This window comes from Sus scrofa, chromosome 14, assembly GCF_000003025.6.
Source record: "Sus scrofa isolate TJ Tabasco breed Duroc chromosome 14, Sscrofa11.1, whole genome shotgun sequence".
NCBI classification, from domain to species: Eukaryota; Metazoa; Chordata; class Mammalia; order Artiodactyla; family Suidae; genus Sus; species Sus scrofa.
In genome coordinates this window covers 42,125,797-42,148,535 of record NC_010456.5, presented here as the reverse complement: position 1 = coordinate 42,148,535, position 22,739 = coordinate 42,125,797, and the positions used below count along the sequence as shown (strand labels likewise).

General features: G+C 46.0%; 1 protein-coding gene across 2 annotated transcripts in view; it reads right to left on the bottom strand.

Moving 5' to 3' along the window:
* CORO1C (coronin 1C) overlaps positions 3,406 to 22,739 on the bottom strand; it is an 82,663-nt gene continuing 63,329 nt past the window's right edge. The window contains exons 4-11 of one of the 2 annotated variants that reach the window (XM_001929345.6): positions 16,250 to 16,379; positions 14,330 to 14,511; positions 13,091 to 13,210; positions 11,630 to 11,734; positions 10,093 to 10,238; positions 7,354 to 7,411; positions 7,008 to 7,253; positions 3,406 to 5,844 (exon numbers count right to left, since the gene is read on the bottom strand). In XM_001929345.6, coding sequence (XP_001929380.1) covers positions 5,725 to 5,844; positions 7,008 to 7,253; positions 7,354 to 7,411; positions 10,093 to 10,238; positions 11,630 to 11,734; positions 13,091 to 13,210; positions 14,330 to 14,511; positions 16,250 to 16,379 — 1,107 coding nt within the window. In that variant the 3' untranslated portion in view covers positions 3,406 to 5,724. The remainder of the gene's footprint in view (positions 5,845 to 7,007; positions 7,254 to 7,353; positions 7,412 to 10,092; positions 10,239 to 11,629; positions 11,735 to 13,090; positions 13,211 to 14,329; positions 14,512 to 16,249; positions 16,380 to 22,739) is intronic. The other variant, XM_005670752.3, reaches the window with a different exon arrangement.

The following is a 22,739-nucleotide window of genomic DNA, read 5'->3' as shown; positions in this document are numbered from 1 at the left end:
GCTTTCCCTGATACCCCCAGTCGTCTGCTGGGCCTCTCTCTGAATCATTTCTCCCCAGTGCTGCTCCAAAGCCACCACGTCATCCTTTCCAAAAATACACATTTAGTCTTTCAGATCAGCATCAGGGAGCCTCCAGTCAAAAACAAAAACAAAAAACCCCCCAAACTCAGCACCTAATGGTTTTGGTAACAGATCTGTTCACCTGCTTTTTCAACAGCCTCCCAACCACCTGAGTTGAGTGCTTGAGATTAACCTCTGGTCCTTTGACCCCAGCTCCCTCGGGAAGCAGGATCAGCACTGCTCTTTGTCACAGGAGCTGGCTTTCTCATGCTAACACTCCCCCCCCCCCCATTCATGAACTTGGGCTCTGAAATCAACTTTCTCTCCCAGTTTCATTTCCACGCAATAATGTGAAACTGCACTGAATCTCAGAGATACCACTAGCCTCTCTCAACACACCTTGCCCAATGTTGCAACCCGTCTACCAAGCATGGTGGCCACCTAATACTTGAGGATCTTTGGATCTGGAGTAACTTCTCTCTCTCCACTTCTCCATTCCAGAAACTTGCAAACACACTATGGCTGATGTGTCCTAATAAACTCCTTCCACTTCTAAGTTTGTTAAACCAGTTGCTGGGGGACCATATGCCTGGGGGATGGGATGAGAAATGTTGCTTCTGCACACTGAGTCTCTCTCAGACTTAAAACTGGACACACCCTACTGGGGAGGTGAAACAGAGATGGCATCAAGAACTGAGATTAAGCACACTAAAATATATTATCCCATACTATAGTGGTTGAAAACCTATTTCCTGGTTTCCACGGCCTTCCTTTTTTGGCCAAACCTGTGGCATATGGAAGTTCCCTGGCTGGGGATTGAACCTGCACGATAGCAGTGACCCAAGCCACTGCAGTGACAATGCTGGATCCTTAACTGCTGCACCACAAGGGAATTCCTGGCTTTCCTTTCTCAAACATATTGAATATGCGATTTGATTTTTATGTAGCCAGTTATCTTTTCCTTTGTGATTTATTCCATTGCCTTGAGATTTAAATCTTTTCCCCAGTCTGAAGTGTAGATTAAAAGGGACTTTTTTCTTCTAAATTTGAAAAGAAAAAAGTTTCCTTTCATTTAACTATCCACCCCATTAATAAGCATGGACACTGGTGTGGCTGGCGCTAAGGAGTCCCTGCTCCCACAGCCACTTAATGTCATATCATTTCCTTTCCCACCACTGATTCATGGTGCCTGCTTTAATGTAATGTTATCTATTATCCCCCATACATTAGTTTTAATAACTTCTTTCTGGGAATAAAGACATCTATAGGAAAGTCTAAAAGTCAATTTAAAAGTTACCCCATGGATAGACCTAGAGATTATCATACTAAGCGAAGAGAAAGACAAATATCATACATTACTTATATGTGGAATCTAAAAAAGATACAAATGAACTTATTTACAAAACAGAAACAGACTCACAGATCTTGAAATCAAATTTATAGTTACCAAAGGGGAAAGGTTATGGTGGGGAGGGATAAATTAGGAGTTTGGGATTAACATATACACACTACTAAATACAAAATAAACAACAAGGACCTTCTGGGAACTCCACTTAGTATTTTGTAATTACTTATCTGGGAAAAGAATCTGAAGAACGGATATATGTGTATGCATAACTGAATCACTTTTCTGTACACCTGAAACTAATAACTGTAAATCAACTATACTTTAAAAGAATTTTTTAAAAAATTTACCCACAACTGCTGCCTTCACATAGTATCATGTGTGGCCTCTATCTTACATATAAATATACATTGTATATTCACACATTCCTAAAAGGGTTCATCTGAACAAAATCTATCCTGGAGTGATTAGTAATTATCCAACCCTGCTAGACTAATTTTCACTCTTCCAATTCCCAAATATGCCTCCTATTAGTACCCTTGGGACAAAATTCCCAAAGGGGAAAGTCCTAGGTAAGAACAACTGAAACTTCTGCTATACCCTGACAACCTGCCCTCAGCAAGGGTGGGTACCAATCTGCATACACTCCCTTCCAGAGTGGAGGGAAGGACTTACAAAAAAAAAAAAAAAAAAAAAAAAAAGAAAAAGAAAAAGAAAAAATCAACAAACTCTGTGCAGCTGCTGGTCTGCAGAAGGAAAGGTGTGTGTTCTTGACCATGACTCACATTTGTGACCCAGTGGCAGCCTCAGGCATGTGAATGTGCCAGCAGAAAGTGAAGAGTTAACAGATTCTTAAGAGCCAACAACAGTTCTTCTGGACACAGAACACCAAATACAGCAAGGGAAGTAGCCTTTAAAAAAAATGGAAGTTCTCCCTTGATGGGGCCTGGCTGACCATCTGGGGCTAACATGGTGACCTTTGGTCTTCTGGCAAGGGAGCAAGACGGCTGAGCATTAACACCCGGTGCCACGAGTCTGCCCCCTGACTGGGGGCACTGAGGGGCTGCAGACAGCACTGACCAACTTCCACTTCCTGCAACCGCGGACAGGCTGACCACGAACCTGGCAGCCGTTCTCACAGACTCCAGCAACTTCAGGAGAGGGTATTTGAGGCCAATCAGTCATTATATTTAGAGACATTTAGAAAGAGCAAGCAGCGGGAAATTCTTTCCCACAATTATTGAGATGTCACAGGACAATGTTTCAATGCATAAAGGGAAGCTGGGAGAGCACCCCGAAAACCTTCTACTGGAATCAAAATCACAGCCAAGAGCTGTGCTTCCACCAAAGAAAGAGATGCTTTCCGAGGCCCTGATCCCAAGGGTGTTAGCCCGTTGTCGGAACCATGGTGGCTGTGCAGGAGGCTCCTTGTATGGCCAGACACAGATATCGCCCTTCCTTGAACTCTACAGAAGTCTCCAACTACTTCCAAACTAAGAAAGAGGGCAGAGTTCCCGTTGTGGCTCATTGGAAATGAGTCTGACTAGGATCCATGAGGACACAAGTTCGATCCTTGGCTTTGCTCAGTGGGTTAAGGATCTGGCATTGCTGAGAGCTGTGGTGTAGGTCGCAGATGTGGCTCAGATCTGGTGTTGCTGTGGCTATGGTGTAGGTCGGCAGCTGCAGCTCTCGGATTCAACCCCTAGCCTGGGAACCTCCATATGCCACAGGTGCAGCCCTAAAAAGCCAAAAAAAAAAAAAAAAAGGAAAAAAAAAAGAAAGAAAGAGGACTCAACAAGACTAGGAATCTGCCTCAGATCCAGCCCTGGCAAAGGTTGGAGGCAGGAGAGAACCAGTCCCATCTTCGGAGTTGAGGGAGCCCCCACATGTGCCTGTACTTACCCTCGGGGAGGTGGTTCCACTGAGTCAGAGGAGCTGTTTCAGGCAGAGGTGCATGCTGCCTCCAAGACAGCACAGGAGAGAAATAAACACGGACACTGTTTTGTAATCAATGACTTTTTTTTATCTTTGAAAATGGAAGCAAGTGTTTTGACAGAATACGATGGCCGCTCTATAAGAGCCGATCTAGGAGTCATTCACTAGTTCTCCTCTGATATAGCATGGCTTAAAAAAAAAAAAAAAAAAAAAAAAAGACAAAACAGGAAAGATAATCCACAGAGCTTTCAGGCGCCAACTCTGAGCCTGGCAGGGCATCGTTCATTAAACAAGCCACAAGCTGCATACTGAGGTCAGGACAACCTTGCCTTGCCCTCCTCTTCTCTCTGAACCACATCCCTGATGGTGCTCCACCACCACCAATAATTTTGTTTACTTAATTCGATATCAGAACCTTAGAGCATTCCTGAATCTTAAAAATGAAGGTCCTCTGCAGACGATGTTGATGAACACGTACGGGTTTGAATATGTCACTGTAATTACTCTTTTCTTTATATCTCATTATCCACTTTAACATTTAAAACACACACACGCACACACACACACACACACACACAAAACCACACCAAACATTCAGACGCCCTGAAACCGTGGAGAAAGCAACCCCAGGATGGATTGAGAACATGACACCTGCTTGTGGACACTGCCCCCAGCTCAGCCGTGCGTCCCAACCCACCGCCGCGGTGCTCTGCCTCAGCCTGGTTCCCCGCCCTGACCCTGCATGAGCACATGCAAGCATCCCCGCCACGGTGCCAATGCCATGACATGATCCACATTCCATCACAGACACTCAGCCCTTCCAAAGCAGAGGCTCCATCTGGTTTACTAAGACATGCACTTGGAAAAAATGGAAAGGGAGAGAAGTTCTAGCTAGCCCAGGAGCAGGGCAGGCCATCAGAGCTCAGTGTCCAGCCCCTGTCTGAGCAGCCTCTGTGCCTGGATCCAGCCTCGGTGCAATTGCAGGGGTGAGTGGGTTAGTCTGTGGGGATGGTGCACAGGGACTTGCTATATCACCAAAGCTGTGGCAGATGGCTGCCCCTCGACCCTTCTCCTCAGTCTCAGTCCTCAACAGCACCCTCTGGCCTTGACTTAGCAGAGTGCAGTGTGGACTGAAAGACAGCAGGAGGGAAAAGCTGGGGGAGCCCTGAGAGAGGGGACTGCCTGCAGGCCTGAGGGAGAGGGAAGGACAGGCAGGAGTGAGGCAGGGGGCAGGGGTGGCAGGCAGTGGCACTTCTTCCTCTAGCACAGTGCAGGGACAGGGACAACACCAGACACACAGGAAAGTAGAGGGTCATGTGGGGCCAGCGCTCCCCTCTAAGCCCCCTAGTCTGTGCCCCCTGCCCCGGTACTCAGAAGCCAGGCAAGCCGCTGCAGTAAGCAAGGAGGAACTCTCCATAGCATGTGTGGCTTCTTGTCCTGGCACCCTTGTTAAGTATTGACCAAAACCTGAAACAGGACAGCAAGGCGATGAAGGCAATAGGTTCTACGTGTGTAACAAAACCGCAGAAACACATGCTAGTTTAGGTTAGATTATAATCATCTGAAGCACAGGATAACCAAGAAGCAAAATTCCATTTTGGTACAACCACCCAATTTCTAGAAAAGAGAAGGGAAACGATTTGCTGTGAGCTTGTTTTGGTCAGAAGATGCAATGGAAGGAGAGGTGGGAATACAAATCCAAGTGATTTTTCAAGTCTTCCTTTTGTAGAGCCGTGAAGATGACCAGGTTTGTGCTGCAAAGAAGTCAGCACCATGTGGCTACTGCTCTGATTGTTCTCAGATGAACGTTTATACAAAATAATATCTTATCTTCATTTAGTTTATAAACATACAGTGCTATCCCTTTCAAATTAAGGAAAAAAAAAAAAAAACCCACACACAAATACTGCAAAGTAGCAAAATACAAAGAAAAAAAAAGCTACTTTTGGTTTTGGCAACATTTAAAAAAAAAAGAAAGAAATATAAAAAGCAACGTGGCATTGGTCCCTGTTTGTAAAAAAAATAATAATAATAAAAGGTACGTGGGCAGGACACTGAATCGGAATTGGTTGGTTTTCTAAAATTCAGAATATCTGGGATTTTCAAAGTAGCACTTTTGTCTTTTAGAAGTTCACAAGTCACGTAACACTTAAAACGTCAAAAAAAAAAAAAGCTTTCTGGTAAAAAGCTCGGCTTTTAAATCACATTTTGTTTCTGCAAATTTGGGAGACGAATTGAGTTCTTACTGGAATGTGGCCTATCGCTGGTCGACAAATCTGAAATGGAATGTCTCCAATGGCAGTGCCTCCCTTTCGCCCTCCCTGGGACCACACCAACCACCAGCCTCGCGCTCCTTCCTGCTCCCGTGGGGGGTGGGGTGACCTTCAGGCTGCTATCTTCGCCATCTGCTGTTCTAACTTGGAAATACGCTCATCTTGATTGCAGATTGTGTCTTTTATAGATTTGATCTCTTTTAAAATCTCATCCAACTTGGCTTCATTTTGCTGAGGAAAGAAAAAAAGAGGGAGGGAAGAGGGTAACTAAAAAGCAGCCAAGTCAGCACAGGTGAATGGACAGGGTGGACGTGGGATCTTCTCTTTTGCAAGTGGCAGTGAATGCTGGCCCACCCATGAGACGCCCACAGCAAAGCAACAGCGTGTCAGGCACTGCTCCTGGCCCCAGCCCTGTGCACTGCCTGGTCAGACTTGGGGATACAGCTGAACTGCAGGAAAAGGCCCACTCCTACAAGGCTGCCCTATACCCCAACCACGCCTATCAGGCAACTCCAGCAGGAGTAACTAACTGTGTGACCAGGGTAAGGTGTGACCTTCCTGGGGCTACTGAGCTCCTATCAGCCCCTAGAGAGAGGGTCCTTCTTGGGAACTAAATCCCTTGTGCAGCCTGAGCCAAATCCCTGAAGAGTCTGAGCTTCTCCCTACTGGAGTTGGTGCTTCTGGAAACCTTGCAGCCCCCAAAGTCACAATGCCAACACACAGCTCCTGAGGGTACCTGGCCTCTTCTTTCCATGACCTCCTCACTGACAACTCCCCACCCCCTCTGGCCCCTAAAACTCCAGTCTGAAGCCTGCCGGCGCCCCACCCCCTCTGCCCCTGCACGCCCTCCCTCTGGGCAGCAGCGCCCTCCTGTGGCCACACGGGTCTTCCACGTCAGCCTCTGCTCCCCATCACTCCACTGAAACAATACTTGCCAAGATGCCCAAGCTCATCTCTGCAGCTAAGTTCCACTCACTCCAGAGCATCCTGTCACCTGAACATTCAGCAACTTCTAAAGCCTCTCACCACTTCCTCCATCCAGAGACCTCCTAGCATCTGGGACCCATGCTCTCATGCTTCATTTCTACCCAACTCAGAGATGGCTGTAAACAGTTTGGGGAAATATAGTTTATAATAAAAACACAAAACAACCCCTGTTCACTCTCAGGGATGGGATCAGACTGACTTCTATCCTCATCATTGTTAAAAGCAGAGCTCAAGGAGCCAAACTCAGAAATGTTATGTGACCAGGGAGGCTCCCAGAAACAGTGCCTGTTACTGTTACTGAACCCTATCTGTCCAGTTGGGACAGTGCCTGCAAAGCCCAGGGTCAGAAGGAGCGTTTGGCAGGGCCAGGACCCGCAGGCAGCACCCCCAGGCCCTGCACTCCTTACCACGCCAGCCATGTCTGCAGTCTTCTTGGGGACACTGATCAGGTCACACTTCTTGTTTGCCGTGGGCTTGCTGTCCAGAATGTTCTTCTTGACCACCTTGAGGTCCCTGTTTTTGCCTGGAATGTACCCGTGCTTCAGGGAGATGAGGATTGGATCTGCATTCCTCCCCTCGAACCACTCCTCTGCCTCCAGCGCTGCTTCCGGCCCCGCTGTGTCAGGGTACAGGTCATCTTGGAAAAGGTCAGACTACACGAGACATTGTGGAGAAAGCCTTAGGTAAGGTCTGGGATTTTTAAAATCTTCTTAAAATATGGATTGTCATGTCAGGTGACAGCTGGGCACTTACCTTCCTGGGGACAGTCATGATGATAGGCTCACATTTTCTCTCATGAAGTTTGAAGAATCTTCAAAGGAGAAATAAAGGCAAAGTTGCATTAAGTGAAATAGGAGGCCGAGTAGCAGGCTTAATGACCATTCTTGCCCTTGCCAGGTCTGCCCGCCTCATCTGACGTGCCCTGGCAAGGAGCCCACACTCAGCGCTCCCACTTCACAGAGGAGATGCCGGAAGAAGAGTAGCTACACTAGGAAATGGCAAATGGGAGACAAGAACCAGAAACAGAGCCTATGCGTTACGGTGACAGTTGGGTTCCAATTAATGGGGGCAGATCAACTGTGGGGAAACGATTAACACCACAGACAATGAATCACCTATGAGAAAGTTACCACATCAACAGCCAGGAGACCATACACCCCCATAGTATCAGAGCATCTAATACCCAGATGTCAACTTGAGGTGGCTGAACCTTTTAAGTTCAAATAGGACTTTTAAAAAGGACACGAAAACATCCCTAGGAATTGAATATTGGCATTGGAGCAAATCACATCACGCATTAACACTCAAGAAAAATGTGGAACTATCCAGAATGTGGCAAGAATGGGAACAGCAAGCCTGTGCTGTCTGCTCAAGGATGGGAGACTGGCCTGGGCTGCACAGCCAGCTCCGCCCCCACCTCACGGGGCCTCAAGGCCATCCCAGCCTTGACGGGGTGGTTATGAGGGAGAGAGGATCCGGACCGTGTGGTTAGCACAGGCCCCGACACATAACCAGCGCTCCAGAAACACTGAACAACTTCTACAGTTGTCCCTTGACACCCGCCAAGGGTTGGTCCCAGGGCCCCCAAGACAACAAAATCCATGGATCCGCCAGTCACGTACATAAAATGGTGCAGCATTTTGTATGTTAAATCATTCTAGGTTACTTACAATGCCCAGTGCAATGTAAATGCTATGTAAACAGCTGTAAATACAACAGAAATACTATGTAAACGGTTTCCCATGTGCCAGAAATTCAAGTTTTGTTTTTTGGAACTTTCTAGAATTTTAATTTCCAAATACATTCAATCCGTGATTTAGAACTCATAGATACAAAGGGCTGACTGTGGTCTTTTAAATTTCTAGAGACAGTAACACAAATTGGTTCCCAAATCCTGAATGTAATTTTTAAGTTCAATCTATTTTGAACTACACTTTGATTAGTTTGACATAAGCCAAAATTTAGAATTATCTGTGACAGCTTTATTATTCTAGCTACAGAGCTAAATGTATTTAAAACAAAACAAAAAACCCCAAACACAGTGCTTAATATAAAAAAGGGCTCATGGGAGTTCCTGGTAGACTAGCAGGTTAAGGATTGGGCATTGTCACTGCTATGGCTCAGGTCCCTGCTGTGGGGTGGGTTTGATCCCTGGCCCAGGAAATTTTGTTTGTTTGTTTTTTCTTTTGTCTTTTTAAGGCTGTACCTGCAGCATATGCAAGTTCCCAAGCTAGGAGCTGCATCAGAACTAGAGTTGTCAGCCTGTACCACAGCCATAGCAACACGGGATCCAAGCCATGTCTGTGAACTACACTGCAGCTTGAGGCAAAGCCAGATCCTTAACCCACTGACTGAGGCCAGAGATCGAATCTGCACAGACAAAAAAAAAAAGTAAAGAGAGAGGCTCATAAAAATTTATTTTTATTCTTAAAGATATAAATGTCAATTATTTGTGTGACCAGCTCAGCACACTTAGAAAAATGTCCATATAAACAGAGTGTAGGAGTTCCCGTCATGGCACAGCAGAAACGAATCTGACTAGGAACCAAGAGGTTGTGGGTTCGATCCCTGGCCTCGCTCAGTGAGTTAAGGATCTGGCGTTGCTGTGAACTGTGGTGTGGGTTGCAGACACGGCTTACATCCTGAGTTGCTGTGGCTGTGGTGCAGGCGGCAGCTGTAGCTCTGATTGGACCCCTAGCCTGGGAACCTCCATATGCCATGGGTGTGGCCCTAAAAAGACAAAGAAAAAAACAAAACAAAAAAACAAAACCAAAGTGTATTCAATGTGTGGTATGAGCTCATGATAATCTACTGTTAGTTATTCTGTTGTTTAACATGGCCAGTAGTCAGGGAGCCTCACTTGATTATCTTTTGCCGACTAGTACTGAGTAAAAGGCTGTCCCTTAGGAAGATCGCTATTACTATGGAATATAAATTTGTTTTAAATCCAGAGTAGTACAGAGAGGTGAAGTTACAGCTGAGCTTCCTGAGCCAAGCTGACCTAATGCCCAATGCAGACCTCTGTTCCTCTAGTTTCAGATCCATGGAGTCCCCTACCCAGTTTGGAACCTGGCTAGTCCCTTTGCAGGACAGGAAAACCATCCCTTACTTCCACCCTAGGGACAGGCTCTCCCGTGGTTGTCTCCCAGGGGACACTGGCCACAGCTGTGGCCTGAAGACAAGGAATGATGGTTTCACTACTTAAAACAGAGTGTGACACACGCCAGCTAAGCCACTTAACAGCTGCATTTCAAGATTATAATCTGAAGAATGGGGAGGGCAGGGTAGATTAAAAGATCTGCAAAGGTCCCTTCCTGTTGTAACCCTCCATGTTTCTAAGCAAGGGCAGGAAATGAGATACTGATTCTATGATTCTGTCGCACGCACACAGGAGGAAGGACTCAGACACCTCAGATCGTGGGTGCTGTCCTGCCCTCACAGAAAGGCGGCCGGTGTGAGCAATGAGGACGCGTGGAGACACTGCTGCTTTACCTGGCAATCTCACATTTGTTAACGTCGAGTCCCCGCTTGGGCATGTAGCCCATCCCCCTCTGAGGCTCCTTGCTGCTGAACGTGTTGAGGTAGTGGACATACGGGGACTCATCCGTGATCTCGAAATAGCGGATACTGCTGTCGCCCTATGAGAAATTGGAGACAAGTCGGTGGGAAAGGCCCTGTTCAGCTGGGTGTCTCTCCCTGATAACAAGAGCGCAGGCCTGGACGTGGCCGCAGTGGCTGACCTTCCCCTCCCCTCTTCAGAGGTCTGCCTAAAGCACAGCCGAGCTCTCTTCCTGGCAGAGAAAGCCCTTGCTTCTGAACTCCTGCACGCCCTTGCCTGAGGCAGAGTCGGGGCAGAAAGGCTAACACCTCTGGCCAGCAACAGCACTGCCACTCAACTTCAACAAACAAAAGAATGAGCGGACCTAGAGGGCACTGACACCAATCAGATAATAAAAAGTAAAATTTTTCTAATGAAGAAATGTTAGTTTTAGGGAGTGCTCTTTAACTTCAGGCAATAATGTGGTCCCATCACAATGTGTCAGGTTCTGTGGTAATTCTGCTTAGAATGGTCACATTTGTTTGAAGACCTAAAGCATATGCTGGTCTGAGTTTATTATGTGATCCTAAACACTGAAGGCGGTCCTGCCTGGCAGAGGGGCGAGATGTAAAGGGAAGCAATAAATGGCTGTGTGGGAGGGACTCTGCCCCAACCTCCCTCTCCTTTCTCGTGATTTCCATTCGTTTCTACGATGTAATTCTCTAAAGCAATGGAAGAGAAGCTCATCGCACTCTAGTTGTTTCCCACATACTGCCAGGAACTGTCCACCCATGTTAACAACATCTGCAGTCTCCAGCAGCTGTTAACATCTGACGTAAACTGACTTTCAAGGAAACAGTCTAGATTGCAGGATTTAAGTAACTGACCTATAAAAATGTCAGGCAGGTCTGCAGTCCACTCCATCAACCGTGAACAGAAGTAAAAGCCCCAGCCTGAACCAGAAAGGGACTACCTAACAGGTTTGGGGAAGGGAACATGTTGGTAGCTCCATTTTTATTAATTCATTTACTTCAACTACAAAAATTCTATGGAAAACTGAGCCCACAAAAGAACAAGGACTATTGAGGGCACCAGCTTCTAAAATGAGGTAACAGTGATGATAATAATGCTACTGACACTGCTGTCAGACCAAGTTCATCAGGCGGGAGGAAGGTTTTCTGAGTTCGGCGTGGGACTTTCCTGTGACAGCTGTCACCTCCTGACACTGTAGCTGAGCCACATAACTGCAAGGCCTAGGCCTCAATGCTGACCTCCAGGAGTGAGAACCCTCTGGGGAGCCTCTGAGACCCTCAAAACCGGCACCTACGGAGCTGTTCTCTCTGCAATGGCCTGCCTACTAAATGTCTGAAGGATCAACTCTTCTTACTACAGGATTATTCATTTATTTATTTATTTTGTGTCTTTTCTAGGGCCGCACGCACGGCATCTACAGGATTACAACTAATATCAAACAGCAAAATCATGGTCTACCTTTCCGCATAAGTAAATGATACTGGTGTCAGGGTCATAGAAGGGCAGCAACACCCCATTGCTAGTGTCCATTTCATGGAGAGCAATTGGTTCCTCCATAGTTTTCTGGAAAAAAAAAGTAAACATATATATACACACATTTTTAAAAGATAAATTTTTATAAAATGATGCATTCTTTCATCCCTAATTAGGTTAAGCCATTTCCCTAAAATAGTAAGAGTTTAAACAACGCACGTATAATAGTCATTTGTGTAATTACCAATAAGAATGCTAAATGAGAATCAACTCATTGAAAGATGTTGATCTGACAATCACATCAGTGTGACTCCATAACAAAGTCGAAAAAGCCCTGCTCCTTTGTGACGACTTTCTTTTTTAAAAGTGCTTTTTTTGGGAGTTCCCGTCATGGCTCAGTGGTTAACGAATCCGACTAGGAACCATGAGGTTGCAGGTTTGATCCTGGTCTTGCTCGGTGGGTTAAGGATTCGGCATTGCCTTGAGCTGTGGTGTAAGTCGCAGACTCGGCTCGGATCCCACATTGCTATGGCTCTGGCGTAGGCCGGTGGTTACCCCTCCAATTCGACCCCTCGCCTGGGAACCTCCATATGCCTCGAGAGCAGCCCAAGAAATGACCAAAAAAAAAAAGTGCTTTTTTCTTATTAAAAAAATAAGCTTATGTCTTTTTTTTTTTTTTTTTTTTTTTTAAAGGGCCACATCTGCAGCATATGGAAGCTCCCAGGCTAGGGGTCGAATGGGAGCTGCAGGAGCTGGCCTACACCACAGCCACAGCAACGTGAGATCCAAGCCATGTCTGTGACCTACACCACAGGCAATGCCAGATCCTTAACCAATGACTGAGGCCAGGAATCAAACCCACATCCTCATGGATACTAGTCAGGTTTGTTACCACTGGTCCACAGCAGGAACTCCATTAACTTAAGTCTTTAAAAAATTAAAAGGTACAAGGAAAAAACATTAAAAAATCCCATATTCCAAAATCCTCCAGTCCAGTGGGTGGCAGAAACAATGCCCATGCTAGCCTGTTTCCTCCCAGCACAGACACACGCACACACAGATTAGAACCGTACCATATATGCAGAGGGGTACTTTTTCCCACTTGTGCTGTCATGAACATTTTCCCAAGCATGACTATTTTGATTTAGACATTTGATCTTGTTCTTTATAAAATATTTTAACTAAGTTTAGAACTTATTTCCCACGTCTAAAACGCTGGATTCTTCATGCATTCTTTCTAAAAACTACAGTCAACATAGACTCCCTGGGAGTATCAAGAATGCATTTTTAAAATACATTTGGCAATAAGTCTCCAGTGAGGATGAGAACTTCACATCTGACTGAAGCCAAACAGGAGTTGGGCAAACGACGCTAAGCATCCTATCTACTGAGCAACATGAAGCCCTGCTCAGAAAAGAGAAAACCTCAGGCTGGGAAGGCACGTACCGGGTTCCAGAGGGCCAGCTGCCGCTCGCTCATGCGGCTGAAACCCGTGGTGAAGACGTTGCCATCAGCCAGAAAGATGGCTCTCATGGGCCGCGCTCCTTCGTGAGCTTTCTCCTTCTCCTGGGTGAGAGAGAGCAAAGAGGCACCTCACACACACTCAAACTGCAAGAGGAAAAGTGGGGGACAGCGGGGGCTCAGACAGAAACCTAATCATGCCATTCACGTTAAAGGTGTGTGTGTGCATGTGCGCACATGTGTGTCAGCATTAACCACCTCTCCTCTATGGAGAAGGAGGAGGAAACAAGGCGACACCAAGGGATCTGGCTGAGGTCCCTGACAAGGGTGCCAAGATCGGACTGAGAAGCCTCAGCCCTTCCCCACCCCCTGCTGCCAACCCAAGTCCAGGTGCCACAAAAGCAAGATACACAAAAGGGCTCAAATGTTGGTTTCTCAAGAGCATGATGATAACCGGAAGGATGGATATACCCCATAGCATCTAGCAATCTCGCAGACTTGCTGGGCATCTCGCAAGTCTAGTCTGGTCAGCCCCTGCCTTAACCTCACTTGTCCAATGGGAGTGCACCAGTCCCACCCCTTGGAAGGTTCCAGTGCGGAAAGCAGGCTGCACGGGCCTTGATAAACACTAGCCATGCCTATGGCACGACTCTTGAGAAGTTATCCTGGCAAAGAACCACCATATCTCAGAGAAGGGCAACGATGTGGCAGAGCAGGGCAGGAGCGAGGCATCTCTGGATCCAACACTTGCAGTTTCAACATGACTCAAGCCCCAAGTGTCCAGCTTTTGTCATGATGTGTGATTCCGCTGAGGCCTAGCTCAGGTGGTGGAAACCAGGATGCTGCGCTGTGAAGAGAACCTGCTGTGTCTCCTAAAGCCTTTAATAATCTCACCCTGCAGTCCTAAGCCAGCAAGCAGTCAACTCTGTGCATCAGCTGATCTAGACTTGTAAGTTCTTAGGTGGACTGATAAAAACTTTGCTTGTTTGTGAAAAACGGTCACCAAGCGAGAGGGAAGACTTGGGTAAAAGCTGGAGACACACAGAAGAGAAGGGCGACCAGAGACAGAAGCCGGGACACGCTTTTCCTGATTCACAGCGTGGCATCTGCACATGGCAGGGCCCAACTGACCAGAAGCCCCCTGTGGGCTCTGCCTTAGCAAGCAGAAATTCCTCACTCACTGAAGTGCTCCAGACACTGGGGCCTTTGCCCAAGAATACTCACGGCAATGATCTCTTGTTTCCGAGGGTCGATGACTCTCACTTTCTTGTCCTTGGAGGCCGTGCAGATGAGGCTGCCGTTCCGGTTCCAGCTTACGTTGTAGATCATGTCCGAGTGCATGTCGTCCAAGTTTATGAGGGCTTCCCCCGTGCCCACGTTCCAGATGATGATGGCATTATCACAGCCTGAAAGCAAGTAAAACCACGCCCCTCAGAGGTTAGATACACCTGCACAACAAGACACTTGTGAAAACTACAAATACAGCAAAGAGCAGATGTACATACATATTGAAAGGAAGACGCTTATTCTGAGAAGCCCTACTTACTGGGAGTTAAAAACTGGAGTGACTAAGAAAAAAAACTGTGTGAAAGAAACCCTTTAAAGGACAAATACGGCTTGTTTGGGTTCATATGAAACTAAAACACAACCAGGGAGTTCCCATTGTGGTGCAGTGGAAACGAATACAACTAGTATCCATGAGGATGAGGGTTCCATCCCTGGCTTCGCTCAATGGGTTCGGGATCCGGTGTTGCCGTGAGCTGTGGTGGAGGTTGCAGATTCGGCTTGGATCCTGAGTTGCTGTGGCTGGGGCAAAGGCCAGCAGCTGTAGCTCTGATTTGACTCCTGGACTGGGAACTTCCATGTGCCACGGGTGTGGTCCTAAAAAAAATAAACAACAAGGAGTTCCTGTCATGGTGCAATGGTTAACGAATCTGACTAGGAACCATAAGGTTTTGGATTCCATCCCTGGCCTTGCTCAGTGGGTTAACGATCCGGCGTTGCCGTGAGCTGTGGTGTAGGTCACAGACGCAGCTCGGATCCCACATTGCTGTGGCTCTGGTGTAGGCCGGAGCAATGGTGTCTACAGCTCCAATTCGACCCCTAGCCTGGGAATCTCCATATGCTGCGGGTGCAGCCCTAGAAAATACAAAAAAAAATTCACATATACTCATGTAGCCACCATCGCAATCAAGATCTAGAACATTTCCATCACCCCACAAAGCTCCTTCCTGTCCTTTGTACTGCTTCTATACAAGAAGATAAAATCTCAAATTTTAGACAAAGAAAAAGAGTTCTGTAAGATGAAGCTTGGAAATGACATACATGCACAAGTGGGAGACAGGACTTGGTCACATGGGTTCACTGCAGTGCTATTTAACAGTAAAAAATCAGAAACAACCTCAATGTCCAAAAATAGGGGGCTGATTAAATAAACGGAGGTGTCCAGACAATGGACTATTAATGGAATTGTTAAAAATATCATCCAACCTTTAACAGCACATAAAAAGGACCACTGTGTACCCGTTAAGTGCAGAAAGCAGGTCACATGTAAAGTGTCTGAACTCATCTTTGTGGGTAAAAGTGTTTATATGCACAGAAATATCTTCTGGAAAGAAATATCAAAATGGTAATGATGTTTCTTCCAGGTAGTCATTACAAGTGATTTTTATTTTCTTCTTTTTGTTTTATATATATTTTCTCTATAATATACATGGACTACATGCATATGGAGAAAAACAAAAGTTATTTTTTAAAAGGAAAGGGGGATATTTGACCAACAGGATCACCCCAAAGTTGGCAGCAGCACCAGAACTGGAATCAGGGCCCCGGGCTCCCACTCAAGCTCCTTCTAATACATCAGAAATAAGTTAAAACTGAGATCCATAGAGGGTCTGCTGAAAAGCAATTATGTAAGTAGGTATGTGTCTGTTCATCTTCCTAAGCAGGAGGGCCACAGCTTGCCAAAGTGGCCTCAATGCACACTGAGGCTGGGGAACCCTTGCAGCTCAGGACCCCGTAGTGAATTCCTAACAACCTGCTTCGGAATTGCAGGCACACAATCAGAAAGCGTCTGCTGCTGCCACCATACACAGGCTGCAAGAAGGGGGCACCAGGAGAAAGCAGAGGCCCATGAGCTCCTACCTGCGCTGAGTAGCACATTGCGGGCCGTCGGGTGCCAGGCCACGATGCCAACTCTCTTTGAGTGGCCTTCTAAAATGACCACCGGCTCGGTCAGGGAAAGGGTGAGTCCATTTTCTGGGATCTGCCATACCTGTTGGAAAAGGAAGAAAGGTGAGGCATATGAAAGTGAATGGCTTTCCTTATCACAATGACTGTGATATGAGTTTGAAGCCTTGATCTGCATTAACAGGATATATGACGGTCTTGGGATGAAAGGCAGAATGTGGTGAAACACCTACAGCTGGTTATTCAAATGTAACAAAGAGCAGAATGTCCATAAGGTCTAAAAATGTTACCTCTCTGCTTGTATTTAACATTAGTGGAGATTTTATTTTATTTTAAATGCCCTGTTAAATTCAAAAACTCTCCAGTTAGAAGCATACAAAAAAATTGAAAGAAAAATACCAAGCAGTCATGAAGCACTGAGGTGAAAACCCTTAGTTAAGCCCATACTTCCTGAGGGGAAGGCAAACTCCATCCGCCAAAGGTTCTTTGGGGGTGGGGGGCACGGTTTTTCAAACATTATGTTTTCTATGATTTTATACTTGGAAATGAAAAGATATCTAATAGTTCCATAATATGTACTACAGAAATCTTACAACAGAAAAAAAAACTAGACCTCATCAAAATTAAAAACTTGGTGTTTTGTTTTCTTTTTCTTCTTCTTTTTTTTCTTTTGGCTTTTTGGGCCTGCATTTGTGGCATATGGAAGTTCCCAGGATAGAGGTTGAATCAGCTACAGCTGCAGGCCTCACCACAGCCACAGCAATACGGTATTCGAGTCGTGTCTGTGACCTACATACAACACAGCTCACGGCAATGCTGGATCCTTAACCCACTGAGAGAGGCCAGGGATCAAACCCGCATCCTCATGGATACTAGTTGGGTTCATTTCCACTGAGCCACAACAGGAACTCTATAAGCTTTTGTGTTTCAGAGGACTATCAAGAAAAGTGATAAGAGGTGTTCTCTTGTGGCTCAGTGGGTTAAGGATCAGGCATTGTTACTGAAGCAGCCTGGGTCACTGCTGTGGTGGGTTCAATCCATGGCCTAAGAATTTCCATATTCCATAGGCGTGGCCAGAAAAAAAAGTGACAAAACAACCCAAAGAATGGCAGAAAATAATTTTTACAAGTCATACATCTAATAAGGGACTCTTATCTTACAACTCAGTAAAAGGAAAAATAACTTGATTTTTTAAATAAGCAAGGAATCTATCTAGGTATTTCTTCAAGCGAGATATAGGAATGGCAAATAAGCACATGAAAAGATGCTCCATTATTAGCCACCAGGGAAATATAAATGAAAACCACAATAAAATAGCATTTCACATCCACTAGGAGTTTGGAATCAAAAAACAAATAAGGGAGATCTCGTTGTCGTCTCCATAAGGATGTGGGTTCAATCTCTAGCCTTGATCAGTGGGTTAGGGATCCACGTTGCTGCAACCTGCAGCATAGGTCACACATGCAGCTTGGATCTGGCATTACTGTGGCTGTGGCGTAGGCCAGCAACTACAGCTCTGATTCGACACCTAGCCTACAGCTGTAAGAAGGGGGGAAAAAGACAAATAGCAAGTACTGACGAGGATTCAGAGCCTCAGAGAATTCAGAGCCCTGAAACACGCTGGTGGGAATGTAAGATAACACAGTTGCTCTGGGAAACAGTGGTCAAATACAGAGTTACCCCATGACCCAGCAATTTCACTCCTAGGAACCTCCCCAAGAGAAATGAAAATCTACATCTACACGAATACTGGTACACAGGTTTACAGCAGCATTATTTATAACAGCCAAAAGGTGGAAACAACCCAAATGTCCAGAAACTGATATATGGATAAACAACATCTGATAGGAAAAGGAGTATTTGACCACGCAAAGGAATGAAGTACTGACACTTGCTCCAAAGTGGACAAAGCTTGAAATTGCTAAGTGAAAGAAGCCAGTGACTGAAGTCCACATAGTGTAGGATTTGTGTCTATGAGATGTCCAGAAAGGAGATTAGGGGCTGCTCAGGGCTGGGGCCAGGGGTGCAACAGCTAAAGAACAGAGGGTTTCCTTTTGAGGTGGTGAAAACGTTCTAAAATCATCTGTGGTGATGGTGGTGCACACCTGTGAATATACTACAGAGCACTGAGCTGTACATTTTAAATGGGTGACCTGTATGTGAATTACTTTTTACATACAGTTAAAAGCCGTTAAAACCAGCTATTAGCTAACATTTAAGTTTATGAAAAGGCTACAGTTTAAAACATTACCTTCCTCTGTATGACGATTAAAAAACAAGTAAATTTTCTACCAAAAAAAGATTTTAGGGAACTAGTTCATAAGAAATTTAGCACTTGCCAGTGAAAAACTCATGCTCAACAGTGGAACAAGTGAGAAACAGAATTTTCCTTTGTTGGGGATTTCTAAGGAGGAGACAAACAACTGTCTGTTTTCAATCGCTCAGTGGAAGGCAGAGTCTGGATTGGGAGTGGTTAGGGTTCAGCTCAGTTCTGCTGTCCCACAAAAAATCACAACAAAAAGTCTGCCTGCCATCCTGAAGAATGCAGCAAAGTCATGAATTACATGATCATTCATAAACCTGCCTTTTGAGGGCCTCAGTTTAGGACATCACTTAATTTCTCCTGAATGCTCATTCAACAAATTTTCAACAAGGCAGGGAGTTCCCTGGTGGTCTAGTGGTTAGGACTCGCACTCACTGCTGTGGCACCACATTCAATCCCTGATCTAGGAACTAAGATCCCACATCAAGGTGCTGAACGCTGTGATCAAAAAAATAAAAGTTAAAAAAAAAAAAAAAGCCGAAAAAATTAAAAAAAAAAAAAAAACATTTAAAAAAAGGAGTTCTCGGAGTTCCCGTCGTGGTGCAGTGGTTAACGAATCCGACTAGGAACCATGAGGTTGCGGGTTCGGTCCCTGCCCTTGCTCAGTGGGTTAACAATCCGGCGTTGCCGTGAGCTGTGGTGTAGGTCACAGACGCGGCTCGGATCCCGCGTTGCTGTGGCTCTGGCGTAGGCCGGTGGCTACAGCTCCGATTCGGCCCCTAGCCTGGGAACCTCCATATGCCGCGGGAGCGGCCCAAGAAATAGCAACAACAACAACAACAAAAAAGACAAAAAACAAAAATAAATAAATAAATAAATAAAAATAAAAATAAAAAAAGGAGTTCTCATGGTGGCTCAGCAGTAACGAACCCAACCAGTATCTATGAGGATGTGGGTTCAATCCCTGGCCTCGCTCAGCAGGTTAAGGATCTGACATAGCTGTGAGCTGTAGTAGTGCAGGTCGCAGATGTGGTGTAGGCTGGCAGCTGCAGCTCTGATTCAACCCGTAGCCTGGGAACCTCCATATGTCATGGGTGAGGCCCTAAAATATGATGATGATGATGATGATGACAAGGCAGATGTGAGCAAGCACGAGAGGCAAAAGGAATCTAGGAATCTACCTGGCCTCCCCTAACCCCTCCCCCAGACCACTGCCTCTCTCCACCGAAAGGGGCAGACTCTGACCCAGGCCCCTCTCCCCTGGGGGAATGGGCATCTGCTACCATCCATCATTACCTCTTTGCTTTCACCCTGATACGCACCATTTTTATTCAAGGATTTATGATCAGTAAAACTGCTCCACACTGAACTTGGTTATCTGAATATAAAACAGGACTAAAATTTTGAACAGAAGGAACAGAAAACAACTAATGATTTGATCAAAGCACAAAGTCGGGAGAGGAACAATTATGAAACAGGACTTTGGTGACTCAACAGGAAATGCATTTTGCAAGACGAATTCTGACCCACGCTTACAACAGAAAGAGTAGTGATATACCACCTGACGCCTCCAGATGGCAGTGTGACCACTGGCTGCTGGATTTTTCCCACAGGGATCGTAAAACCTTCAGTGCCTGACCCACCATGATTAAATAGTGCCTTTTCTAAATCCCTAATGAGGCGTGGAGTGATGGGAGGCTTTGGATATAACCAGCATTTCCTGCTTAAATATGAGGGTGGAAGTAGAGCTCATAACAGGACTTCATCTTCTCCTTTCTCTAGTTTCATCTTTTCCTTGGATTGCCAGGAGATTTTGATGGAGCAAAACGCTTATTATGCAATTTTGAAAACGAGAAACCTCTCTGTCCCTCCTCTGTCTCACTTTTGGCAGATTCAATGGTCTCCTCAACAAGGCTTATGCATTTTCATCCAGGCACCTAACCCATCTCACGATCTCAGTCACTCAGCCATGTAGCTCTTTCCTTGAGTAACCACCACAGCACAGGCCTGTTACCAGGCAAGGAGGGAAGGATAACACAGGCTCCGCTCTCAAGGGGTTTACAATCTAAAAAAGCAGAGGTGTCTATGAGACTGGAAGCCAGACAGCAAAGACAAGCAGCTGGCTGGAGCAAGGGCTCTGAAGCCAGAGACCTTGGTGCAGATCCTGCCTGGGGCCTCTTACTGTGATGGTCCTGGGCAAAGAGCTCAACATCACTGCGCAGGGAAGAATCAGGACCTGTACTTCCTAGGGCTGCTTTGAGGATTAAATGCATTAACACTGCCTGGCACACAGTCACCTCCAATGCAGTGCAGGGGTGAGGAATATCCTGATTCTGCTATCAGCTGCAGGACCTTGGGGACATTCACCTAAACATTTGGGGCTTTGAGTTTCCTCATCTATAAAATGAGTCTATAATAATGAACCTGTCCTCACTGGGCGTGTCTGGAGACCAATGTGGTAACATGAATACAAAGCACTCAGAATAATGCTAAGGCAGGCTGTGGGTTAAGTGTTAGCTGTGGTTATTACATGTCCTTTTCACTAGGAAACCACAGTCTACGTCACCAGTGTGACGCTCGGGTAAGCTCAGTGCTGAGTAAAAATTAGGTTACCTTCTTGCTACCGAAGCTTGGTACATCCAGGAAGGCTCCCGGAGGAGACAACCTCTAAGGATGAATAGGAGTTAGGTGACAGGTGGAAGCAGGAAAGATGAAATGGGAGAAGGAAGGAAGGAAATCAAGTATCCAGTTTAAAAGCAAAAAACACAGACGCAGAGAGCAATTTTCTAAAGAGTAGATGCTCCAAAAAGGCTGGCTGAGGGGCATGACGGGGAAAAGCACCACGTATAAAAGACAACACAGGCACAAGGATTCCCACGGGAAGACACAGTGACAGCAAAGCCTGTGTGATGAAACGCAAAGACACCGGGCACTCTGGCCTGTGCTGGGAATAAAGGCAGCTTGTTCTCCAGTGGGCCTTGGGGAAGAGCCGCACATCTGTAAGTCCTTCCACACGAGGCCAACGCCCCCCTGGTCAGTGCCTGCTGGCCCTGTTCACAGGCCTGTTGTCACATGCTCTCTGCTGCTGCCAGGAATGGCCTTCCACAGACTGAAGAGGTCATGTGGAGTCCCATTCAGTCCCTGTCCGGTTTCTTGTGTGTAACCTGGGACACAGCCCAGGGTGGTGGTGGAAAGGACCTGACCTGGCTGTCAGAAGACATGGGCTCCTGTCAGGGCTGGACACCAACTGGCTACGTCAGCATTAAGAAAGGACCTTACTCCTGAAAGCCTTGACTTCCCTGCATGGTACTGGGGACAGCATCAGCTCTGCTTCCTCAGGGGTAACTGGAAAGGTCAAACGAGTTGAATCACGCTGCACCCCCAAGCACTACCCGAATGGGAAATACCGCAAACAGGGTGACCTTTGACAAAATCGTCACTCCTTGGGCCTGTGCTTCCTGAGCGGTAAAGCGGGACATACTCCTGCCTTATTGTGCTGTTAACAAGGATTAAATATAGTCACCACATAAAGGTTTCAAACAGCGCGTGGCAAATAAAAAGATCTACTACATGTTCACCATTACTTTTCTTGCTATAACTGTGACCACTATGACCTCAACATGTATTTTACATCTGAATGTCAGGATTCTGTGGAATGAAATTAATTTGCCTTTAAATTAATGCAGCCCTGTACCCAACTACCTAATTTATGTCCAAGATATCCTATGTGTGAAAGCTCTAGCTAGTGCCTGGGCCAATTAGCACAAATGAGATCAGCTCTGATCTCTAGGCTGGTCCCTTAGCTTTTCTCAGCTCCACGGCCAGTTAGTACGTTAATACCAATCAGCTTTTGCAAAAACATATGTGGTGAGTAGAAAGGCAAACGGACATCCAGCATCCTCTGCTGTGCATCGCAGCACGGCAAGCACTCCAAGCTATCCTCTTTCCTCTTGGGTTTTTTCTTTGCTTTTCTTAAAAAGTACTGTGTATGTCTGGAATGTTTTACATGGACAACACATTACTATAGTAACATTAGGTCTTGTTTTGCTTTGAAAGAAAGGGAAAAAAACACCATCAGTCCCTAGGGCTTCCAGATGAAAAAGTGAATCAATCGGTGAAAACCCAAACAAGGTTCTGGAAAAATACAACTTTTAAGCACACGTTCAGGAACCACTGCCTCAC